Source organism: Oncorhynchus mykiss, chromosome 13 (genome assembly GCF_013265735.2).
Source record: "Oncorhynchus mykiss isolate Arlee chromosome 13, USDA_OmykA_1.1, whole genome shotgun sequence".
Classification (NCBI taxonomy): Eukaryota; Metazoa; Chordata; class Actinopteri; order Salmoniformes; family Salmonidae; genus Oncorhynchus; species Oncorhynchus mykiss.
This window is the reverse complement of record NC_048577.1, coordinates 54260802-54272443: the sequence shown is the minus strand read 5'-3', so window position 1 is coordinate 54272443 and position 11642 is coordinate 54260802. Positions and strand designations below refer to the sequence as shown.

General features: G+C 45.9%; 1 protein-coding gene across 2 annotated transcripts in view; it reads right to left on the bottom strand.

Moving 5' to 3' along the window:
• Positions 1–8446: 8446 nt before the first annotated feature.
• The window catches only part of cep112 (centrosomal protein 112), a 211250-nt gene continuing 208054 nt past the window's right edge, over positions 8447–11642 (bottom strand). For both annotated transcript variants that reach the window (XM_036941515.1, XM_036941516.1), the window contains 2 exons: positions 9375–9439; positions 8447–8899 (listed from right to left, as the gene is read on the bottom strand). In XM_036941515.1, coding sequence (XP_036797410.1) covers positions 8896–8899; positions 9375–9439 — 69 coding nt within the window. In that variant the 3' untranslated portion in view covers positions 8447–8895. The remainder of the gene's footprint in view (positions 8900–9374; positions 9440–11642) is intronic.

Genomic DNA, 11642 nt, shown 5'->3' with positions numbered 1-11642 from the left:
AGACCATATACCACAGGAAAGACAAAACATGTATTTTTACTGTGTTAATGTATTGTTGGTAACAAGTTCATAATAGCAATAAGGCACCTCGGGAGTTTCTGATCTATGGCCAATATCCAGGCACTCCGTGTTGCATCGTGCAGAAGAACAGCCCTTAGTCGTGGTATATCTCCTCGGGCCTTATTGCTTAAATATCATTTCTTAATGTCTCATGAGCTTAGAACAACTGCCTTACCCAATCATAACTGAAAAGAGAAATGAGTCTGATTTACTCCATGGTTAACAGCTTGAAAATACATCTGTTTAAAACTATTATGTTGATTTCACACTAGAGAAATCTTTCCCTCAATGTAGGATTAATAGCTAGGCTATATCATATGGATAGAGTGGACTGAAGAGTACAACCACTATGTTTGATTTAGCATTCAGCCTCTTCTCCTTTTTATCAATCATCTCCTTTCTATCAATGTCCCATTTGCTCTACAACCCTGGCACACGAGGCCACCTTTTACATCAATGATATCAATGCCTGGCTTTATACACCACAAAAAGGGGGGAGGAGGAGTATGATGGAAGGAGGAGGAGGAGTATGTGATGGGATGGAGAGAAGGCCCGTAGTAGACAACCCAGCCATTCTACCCATAATGCGCTCATTGACTGACGCAAGCAGCTGTGGGGCTTGTTTTGTCTGGGGCAGACAGTGGTTTCATGGACATCTGGATGTTACTTTAGAAGACTGCCTTGTTTGTCCCCTCTGGGACTCCATACAGTGATTAGTAGAGCAACAAAGTACGCTGTAAACTAGTCTTTGAACAAGATGGCTGTCTAGGTCAGTGTTTATTGGGATATCCATGCAGCTCCTTCTCAAAGCCATTGGCTGTGCAGATGTTCTATCTATCCCTTCTCACTCATAGAACATTAACCCAACACCATAACCCTTTGTTTACCGTTCGTGGTGTAACGGGGGGGGGGGGGGGGGGGGTAACCTAACCTCTGACAGTAAACGCACAGAGATAAAACCCCATCCCCATGGAAATAGCCCTATACCTCCTACCTCCTGCTGCTGCCAGGGGCCAGATGGGCCCCCGTGTCCCACTCAGGGCCTTTGATATGGCAAGGCCCCCTTCGAGGACACCTCAGTCTCCACCTTCAGGCCCTACTGAGCCTGACCTCTATTCTGACCTGGAACAGAGCTGCCCTGGCCCTAGTGACCCCTATTCTGCCCTGGCCCTAGTGACCCCTATTCTGCCCTGGCCCTATAAAACGATACATAACAGGGGAGAGGAGCAGGGCAGGGTTAGCTACCCCTGATGTTTTGGTGCTTTTATGGCTGGGGGTATATTGTATCCTGAACAGCTCTGACCTGTCCTCCCCATGCTAGCTACCGGCCATCTCAGCTGCTGTTGTAAACTCCACACTAAACAGAGAGAGAGAGAGTGTGTGTGTGTATGTGAGATTGTGTGTGAGAGTGTGTGCGTGAGCATGTGTGTGAGAATGTATGTGTGAGTGTGTGCGAGAGTGAACATCTGTGAGTATGAGTGTGTGAGAGTGTCTGAGTGTGGAAATCCGTGTGAAAGTGTGTCACTGTGTGTGTGTGCTAGTTGCCTTCTCCTCTCAGTGCTGTAGCCCTGTGATCAGTAACTGCTCTCAATTATCCTATTGTCTGCTGCTCCTTTTCAGCTCGGGGTTAAACTCTTAGCAGCTCCCTTTGAAGTCATCATCCCTTTATCTCAAGCCAGACCCAAGAATTTGGTGGAGGACAATGGAAAATGAAACCAAGAGGGAGGCTTATGGCAATTATCAACGAGGGCCCGTGAGTACAAGTAAGTGTGAATGTCCGTTTGGAGAGAAGGTGGGGGGTGGGGTAGAGTGAGAGAGAGGCAGAGAATTGAATTGAGAGGACATGGGTTTACTGTTTCTAATTTGTTTGGTGTGTACACACCAGAGGCAAAACAACTCCAAAGAGGAAATGGTGTCTCCCTCCTTTAAAGAGGTGACAACAAGGGGACAATGCCTTTAAAGGAGCCAGGGGCCGATGAGAGGAGAGGAGATGGGGAACGAAAGAGAGGATGACAGGGGGTGAGAGGAGAGGAAGAGAGATGGAAGGAACGGACAACAGCAACAGAGGGACAGAGGAAGAGAAGAAGATATGGAAGGATTGGACAACAGCAACAGAGGGACAGAGGAAGAGAAGAAGATATGGAAGGATTGGACAACAGCAACAGAGGGACAGAGGAAGAGAAGAAGATATGGAAGGATTGGACAACAGCAACAGAGGGACAGAGGAAGAGAAGAAGATATGGAAGGATTGGACAACAGGGGGACAGAGGAAGAGAAGAAGATATGGAAGGATTGGACAACAGAGGGACAGAGGAAGGGAAGAAGATATGGAAGAATTGAACAACAGCAACAGAGGGACAGAGGAAGAGAAGAAGATATGGAAGAATTGGACAACATGGGGACAGAGGAGAGGAGGGGAAGAGGGGAAAAAGAGATGGAACGAAAGGAGGAGAAGGAGAAGTGCAGTTGTTAGCAGAATCAGATGGCATGCTGTGAGAGAGCCGGGAGAGCAGACAATTAAAGTGTGGAGTTAAGAGAGGCTTTGAAGTTGGACATGGTGCCTAATACCCTTAGAGTGAGCTAAAGAAGGGCAACAATTCACCAGCTTGTTATGGGGCTGTTTGGAAGGGAGGAGGAGGAGGGAAGAGGGTGTCTTGTTAAAAGGTTCAATTTGAGGAAAATAACTTTAATTTCAACCCCAAATAGCCTCTGAAGGATTGTGGCGGCACAGCGGCAGCTGTAGTGTGGGAGTACAGGAGTTCAACAGCAACCGGTGCATTCTGATGAGGAGCGACTGTGTGATAAATGTTGAGGCTGGGTAGAGGAGGGAGAGAGAGAGGGAAGAGATAATGAAAGAGAGAGAGGAGGATGAAGAGAATGAAATAGATAGGGAGAAAGGGGAGATGAAAGAAAGCGAAAGAAGAGAAGTAGGCCTCGAGAAAAAGAGAGAGGTTATTATTGAAGGTTATTTATTTGTCTTTTCACCCCAGTTTTAATCCCATTTTGCACATGGCTTTTAAGTCTACCAATGTATAAAACAATGTGGGATGCACAGTCAAATCCCATTTGGCCATGAAGCTCTCCTCTCAAATAACTTTCATTTCCTCTTACTGCATTTCTCTTTCTGACCGCCTTTCTGGGGTTGAGGGCTGATGGACACCCGTTTCAGAGAGGACGTCACTATCTGGCCATGCTGGTAAGGACAGAACGTAGGTATTTTCTCAGGTGTTCACTACAATAAAATGTGTGGTTGGTCACAGATAGACATCCATATCTGGCCTGCGAGAAAAGGGCAGAAGTATGGAACGCTGTGACCACCAATCTGATTTTAACCACTAACCTTAACCCTAAGGATTTAAACCACAAACCTTAACCCTCACTCTAAGGATATCTCTATCTCTAACCCTAAACGTGCATTGGAATATGAACAAAGTCACCATTTTGTCCTTTCTAACATGATCATCTAGTGACTACCTCTCAGATAGATCCACTTTCTACTTCCTGTTTCTCCACTACCGTGGTCAGGAGCGTCATCAGGATTATCACCATGGTGATGGTGGACCATAGTCTGATGTGGACACACAACCTCAGGGGTTGACAGGGGACAGGCCACCAAGGGTTTACTTTAACGGCCTGAAGGTTGAGAGGGGACAGGCCATCAAGGGTTTACTTTAACGGCTTGAAGGTTGAGAGGGGACAGGCCATCAAGGGTTTACTTTAACGGCCTGAAGGTTGAGAGGGGACAGGCCACCAAGGCTTTAGTTTAAGGGCCTGAAGGTTGACAGGGGACAGGCCACCAAGGCTTTAGTTTAAGGGCATGAAGGTTGAGACAGGACATGCCACCAAGGGTTTACTTTAACGGCCTGAGGGTTGAGAAGGGACATGCCACCAAGGCTTTAGTTTAAAATCTCATACTAGGCGTAGACTTTTATACCTATACGCTCATATTCAGTATCATTCTAGCTAATGTATTTCATAACATTACTACACAAATGAATGACTCCTTTAAAATATGTACTAGCCATGCCTAGTTGTAGACTGCCTGGGCTGATAAAATGTGGTGATGGGGTGTGTCTATAAATATATGATAAGCGTTTTGAGGTACATTTTAAGTTCATACCAAGTGTATTGCTGGAGGGTAAGACAATGGGTCAGACAGTGTTCTAGACAGAGATAGGGAGGAGGGAGGAAGAGAGAGATGGAGACAGACAGATATCGGTACAGAGAAAGAAAAGAGAAAGAGAGAGAGAGAGAGGTACAGAGAGGGAGAAAGAGAGATACAGAGAAAAATAAAAGAGCGAGAAAGAGAGAGAGACAGAGAGAAAGACAGATCTCTACAAGCGTATGTGACTGATAATCAGACATCTCAACCCAAGACTTAACTGGAATCAGACCTTTCTGTTCAGGTCTGGCTTGGGTGAAGTTGAGTTGAACAGGGTGGAGTAGAGAGGAACTATACTAACGCCCTGCACAGCGTTCTGTTCTGGGCTTCACTTCAACTTATACTATCAGCACTGACAAAACTCCATCCTGCAATCACACAAATTCACTCAGACAAACACCACAGCTAGCTGCTATCTATCCCAGTGTCTAACAGCCATCCCCGGCCTCGTGTGTGTGTGTGGGCCTCTCAGGTGGCTACCGTATCAGCATTACTGCAACTCAGGGACAACTCAGGAGTTGAGTGATGGCCTGGAAAAAACTAGCAACACTGTTTGCCGTCAACATCAGTGATCATCGCCATATCAACCTCTAGAACCTCTAGGAGTAGAGGAAAAACATGACGGGAAACAGAATAAATAAATAGTGAGGAGACACTGCTGTGTGTGTGTGTGTGTGAGGAGATGCTGTAGTGATAAACAGGGTTATTTATGCAGGCAGTTTGTGCAGAGCGGAGCAGCCAAACACAGGTCTCCCGGGGACTAAGTCAGAAAACAACTCTATAAAAAGATCCACTGACTTTACTAGCGTGTTCACACACACACACACACACACACACACACAGTCAGAGACAGTAGGCTTCCACACATCACCATGCATAACCCACAAACTATACTACCAGGACAGCAAGACAACTCAACCTCAAATCACCTAGCAATTCCCTAAACAGTACCCCTATGACCTTTCTCCATCACAGAGACCATATCCCAAAACAAAAATCACTCAAGACACTTGTGCTTCATGGATTTGGAACTAACAAATCCCCAGCACACACTTTCTTTGGGATTGCCTGGGTGTGCTTCGGTTCTGTGCCACCAGGCGGAGGGATACAGAACTCTGGGACAGTGGAACATCCGTCTCCCTTTTATGATGTCACAGTGTCGGCACTCTGTCTCTGATGGGGAGATAACACAGAGAGGAGGGAGGAGAGGAGGAAGACCTTTGATCTATGCAGTTGGGTTGGCTGTGTGGAAGAAGTGTCATAAAGGTACTCTGTTATTTTATGTGTAGACAGATATAAAGGAGTACATTCTTGGCATCTCAACAGTCTGAAGTGACTTGTCGGAACACAGTATGACGTAAGATAATATGGTGGAATGTCTATCAGGAATTTGACACCTGTCTAGTCCATTCACATCAATGTAGATGAAAGTTACTTTAGACTATTGAGATGCATCCTAAATGTAAATGAGCGAATCTGGGGTCACTTCCTCCTCTGACCTTTAGCACCAATGCTCCAGCCTGGGCCTCCTGCGAAGCCTGAGTTATTTTTTATTTAACCTTTATTTAACTAGGCAAGTCAGTTAAGAACAAATTCTTATTTACAATGACGGCCTTCCCCGGACAAACCCTAACCCGGACAATGCTGGGCCAATTGTACGGCGCCCTATGGGATTCCCAATCTCGGCTGGTTGTGGTACAACCTGGAATCAAACCAGGGTCTGTAGTGATGAACACACACACACCCTAAAGCTGAGCTCATTCAGACAACCTAAATACACACATTCACATCCAAAACCATTGACTCCATTCTTCCCAAACACACCCCTAACCTCCAACCACCCACCAACCCCAGCTTCTCTGCTAGCACATCTCATTGAGAAGGGTCACACATGTTCTCTTAGGACAGTGGTTCCCAACCTTTTCTTACTGTACACCAACTGAATTTACTCTGCCCGGAGCACCCCTGAAGTACCCCTCATGTGCATTTTACCAAGAAGCCAATGGTTGAATGAGTCTTCTCAAGTACCCCCTGTGGATAGGCCAAGTACTCCCAGGGGTCCTAGTACTGTCTTAGGATGCAACTGTGGTGGAATGAGAGTCCTCCGTGCTCCCCTTCCACAAACAACAGACTCTACAAAGGCTTGGTGCCCAAACACTAAATTCCTGTTCCTGTCGGTGTGAAAGTCTCTCTCTCTCTGCCCAGGCAGCAGAATCAGCACATAAAATAAATACGGAGTGGTGTAGTGTTACGCTTGGAAACCGTAGAGCAGGTCACGGACAATGGGAATTTGAGGAAGTGCGCAACAGCACGCGTACAAGAAAAGCAATTCCAATGCTAATGGGGACGCAGGGCTTGTTTGAAATGAAATCTGCTGTTTTGGAACATAATAATAATGCCTCAAACCTAACCCGTCTTCTTCCAGGAAATGAGGATTCCCTTGAACCGGCCAGCATTGAAACCCATGCATTCCTCCTTGTCCAGCATAATACGATACGTAATAAGAGTGGTAAACTATACAGGCCTCTCCCTAAACACACAAACGTTATCATCCTTACCAGCCTCGCTCTGCAGGCATCTGAGACTTGGCCTGGAATTCAATCAAACCCGCTATGCAGTAGCAATGTTTATGCTGTGTCTGTTCACAAAATATTGCTCTTGCAGTCCTTATTCTTACATCTTGAAGCATCTACTTGTGACGGGAGTTTGAAAAAGTAGTAATAGTACTAGTTGTTTTCATGTCATTCAAAACCATTGTGTTAATATATTTGACCAGGGGGGACTGCTTAAATACAGCAATGCCACAAACGGCTGCCATTTAATGGACAGGAACGTCTGAGGTCATCATGGGTTTCCAGTGGAGACAATGGTATAAGCCAGAGTCATTCAGAACCATACTAAACTACTGTTCTGTTTGGCTGGATGTTCCACCATTACTACCAGAGGTCTCTATCTGCACCAACCACAAACCCCCAATACAACAGAACTACTGTTCAGAATAGAAAATGGCTGCCACGCTCCAATGGGAGCAATGAAGATTCAAGGTCTCTGGCTTGGTCGTAAAGAGTAGATCTCAATTCGTTGCAAGCTGAGGTTGTGTGTCAACTCAAAAATAATACAATATTTTTATTACATATGGGATCAAAACACTGTTAAGATGAGAAATTATGTGTTCATTGACAATCAAACAAATTAATATGATGGAAAAATGACTTTAATAAAACAATGCATTCGGTATGTACATTCAGTATGTCTCATGGAATCACAAAAAACAACATACACTACATGGCCAAAAGTATGTGGACACCTGCTCGTCGAACATCTCATTCCAAAATCATGGGAATTAATATGGAGTTGGTCCTCCCTTTGCTGCTACCACAGCCTCTAGTCTTCTGGTAAGGCTTCCCACTCGATGTTGGAACATTGCTGCGGGGACTTCCTTCCACTCAGCCACAAGAGCATTAGTGAGGTCGGGCACTGATGTTGGGTGATTAGGCCTGGTTTGTAGTCGGCTTTCCAATTCATCCCAAAGGGGTTTGATGTGGTTGAGGTCAGGGCTCTGTGCAGGTCAGTCAAGTTCTTCCATATCGATCTCAACAAACCATTTCTGTATGGACCTCGCTTTGTGCACGGGGCATTGTCATGCTGAAACAGGAAAGGGCCTTCCCCCAAACTGTTGCTACAAAGTTGGAAGCACAGAATCGTCTAGAATGTGATTGTATGCTGTAGTATTAAGATTTCCCTTCACTGGAACTAACGATCCTGAACCATGAAAAACAGCCCCAGGCCATTATTCCTCCTCCACCAAACTTTACAGTTGGCACTATGCATTGGGGCAGGTAGCGTTCTCCTGGCAACCGCCACACCCAATTCGTCCGTCGGACTGCAAGATGGTGACGCGTGATTCATCACTCCAGAGAACGCATTTCCACTGTTCCAGAGTCCAATGACGGCGAGCTTTACACCACTCCAGCCGACGCTTGGCATTGCGCATGGTGATCTTGTATGTGGCTGCTCGACCATGGAAATCCATTTCATGAAGCTCCCAACGAACATGCAACGCACTTCAGCAATCGGCGGTCCCATTCTGGGAGCTTGTGTGGCCTACCACTTTGTGGCTGAGCAGTTGTTGCGCCTAGATTTTTCCACTTCACAATAACATCACTTACAGTTGACCAGGGCAGCTCTAACAGGGCAGACATTTGACAAACTGAATTGTTGAACATCACTAAGCTCTTTAGTAAGGCCATTCTAGTGTCAATGTCTCTCTATGGAGATTGCATGGCTGTGTGCTAGATTTGAAACACCTGCCAGCAACGGGTGAGGCTGAAATAGCAGAATCCACTCATTTAAATGGGTGTCCACATAACTTTGTATTTATAGTGTATGTATGGATAGTACGCACATTAAACATCCACAAAAAGTTATGAAAAATTATTGATTTCTAACGGGGAATGTGAAAAAAAATCTGACAGTGAATAAATATGTACAAATCCATAGTAGTTAAAAACAGTGTGGGTGTGGCCAACATAACTGGCACAACTGATTGGTGCACCCATGGCATGACAGATGTGTGATGCCTGGTAACTGTGGCGATGATTCTCACATCTGATAGACTGTCTTATTCTTCATGTCCGGATAATGGGTGTGGCCAAGGGAAGAACAGTCCATGGTTACCTAGATTGGGTGAGGGGAGGGGTTTAGGACAGGAGAGAAAAGGGAGGGTTGTTTAAGCACATGTCATGTTTCATGAACTTCACATCTCTCAACAGTATTATATTACTCAAAGAGGATAGAGAAGATTCAGTTTTGACTACCTGCCCAGGACTACAGATGGAAAATCTGGCACATTTACAGAAATATTGATTGATGTGTATTGTCCCTGTCAAATCAATGTAGTAAATGAAATGACTGAGTTGGGTTTGGGTGGTGTAATTTGAGTGACTTCGACGCCTCCTATGTTCACCCAGATAGATCACAGCATTGTCCCAGGTGGCAGCAGCAGACTATTTGAATAGCCACTCTCATCACAGGGTATGTATAGATGCTTTCCATAAACACATCCAGTGTCTCTGACAGCATGATGGATGGACGAGACATCAAAGGCTTCCACCGCCAGGCCTCGATCACAGTCACGTTACAGGACATTTACCTCCTGCTGTGACAGGCATCCAGGTCCTCCTGTAACACAGAAGCTCTCTTCTGGAGGAAGTTCACCTGCAGCCAACACAGAGTAAGGGGTCAACACACACAGTAGGGGGTCAGGGGTCAATGCACAGTAGGGGCTCAGTAAGAGGGTATAGGAGTAGAGTGATAGAGAAGGGGTTGAGATAGAAAAGGGTTAAGGCAATAGGGGGCAAGCATTGGAGAGTAGGGGGGAGTAGGGGTTGAAGGGAGCAATTCGTAGGGGGCTAGGGAGTAATTCATACGGGAGTAGGGGGCTAGGGAGTAATTCATAGGGGAGTACGGGGCTAGGGGGTAATTCATACGGGAGTAGGGGGCTAGGGAGTAATTCATAGGGGAGTAGGGGACTAGGGAGTAATTCATAGGGGAGTAGGGGGCTAGGGAGTAATTCATAGGGGAGTAGGGGGCTAGGGAGTAATTCATAGGGGAGTAGGGGGCTAGGGAGTAATTTATAGGGGAGTAGGGGGCTAGGGAGTAATTCATAGGGGAGTAGGGGGCTAGGGAGTAATTCACAGAAGAGTAGGGGGCTAGGGAGTAATTCATAGGGGAGTAGGGGGCTAGGGAGTAATTCATACAGGAGTAGGGGACTAGGGAGTAATTCATAGGGGAGTAGGGGGCTAGGTGGTAATTCATAGGGGAGTAGGGGGCTAGGGAGTAATTCATAGGGGAGTAGGGGGCTAGGGAGTAATTCATAGGGGAGTATGGGGCTAGGGAGTAATTCATACGGGAGTAGGGGACTAGGGAGTAATTCATAGGGGGCTAGGGAGTAATTCATAGGGGAGTATGGGGCTAGGGAGTAATTCATACGGGAGTAGGGGACTAGGGAGTAATTCATAGGGGAGTAGGGGGCTAGGGAGAAATTCATAGGGCAGTAGGGGGCTAGGGAGTAATTCAAATGGGAGTAGGGGGCTAGGGAGTAATTCATAGGGCAGTAGGGGGCTAGGGAGTAATTCATAGGGTAGTAGGGGGCTAGGGAGTAATTCATAGGGGAGTAGGGGGCTAGGGAGTAATTCATAGGGGAGTAGGGGGCTAGGGAGTAATTCATACGGGAGTAGGGGGCTAGGGAGTAATTCATACGGGAGTAGGGGACTAGGGAGTAATTCATACGGGAGTAGGGGACTAGGGAGTAATTCATAGGGGAGTAGGGAGTAATTCATAGGGGGCTAGGGGGTAATTCACAAAAGAGTAGGGGGCTAGGGAGTAATTCATAGGGGAGTAGGGGGCTAGGGAGTAATTCATACCGGGGAAGGGGGCTAGGAAATAATTAATACGGGAGTAGGGGCTAGGGAGTAAGACGACTGAGTGAGATTATAGGTGAGAGGTTAGGATTTTGATACAGTAGTGAAACCATGAGAATCCAAGACATGGGGTCAGTAAAGCTAGGTCACTAGTGCTTTACGGGGACAGTGAAAGAGTTAACTTCCAAAGGGTTAGATGAGGCAGTATCAGGCCTTAACTACATAACTATAGAAAGTCTAAACCCCCTTCAACTTTTTCACATTTTGTTTGTCAGTGCCTCAGTTTCATGCATTTTTACAAATAGATCTACACGCCATACTCCACACTTAAGGAAATTTTTTTTTTATAGTGAAAAAAGTATTTATTAAAAATACAAAACTTAAATATCATAATTGGACATGTCTCCACCCCCCTGAGTTAATACTTGGTGGAAGCACCTTAGGCAGAAATTACAGCAGTCTGTTGGGATAGGTCTCAACCAGGTCTCAACCAGGTCTCAACCAGGTCTCAACCAACTTTGCACACCTAGATTTGGCAATAGTTGACCATTCTTCTTTATAAAACTGTTCAAGCTCTGTCAAGCTCCTTTGGGAGCATAGATGGAGAACAATCTTCAATCTTAAATGTTTTAATTAAATGTAGGTGGGGGCTCTGACTGGGCCACTCAAGCACATTTACCTTTTTATACCTTAATCACTCCACCGTAGCTTTGGCTGTGTGCTTCAGGTCGTTGTCATGCTGAAAAGGGGAACTTCCGTCCCAGTTTTAGCTTTCTTGCAGAGGGTAGCAGGTTTTCCTCAAGGACTTTTCTGTACATTGCTTCATTCATTGCCCCTTCTATCCTGATAAGTGAGAAAAGTGACTGTACTTTGCTCTGTTCATCTTTCCCTTGATCCTGACTAGTCTCCCAGAACCTGCCACTGAAAAACCTCCCCATAACATGATGCTACCACCAACATGCTTCACAGTAGGGACGTTGTTCTTTGGGTGATGGGTT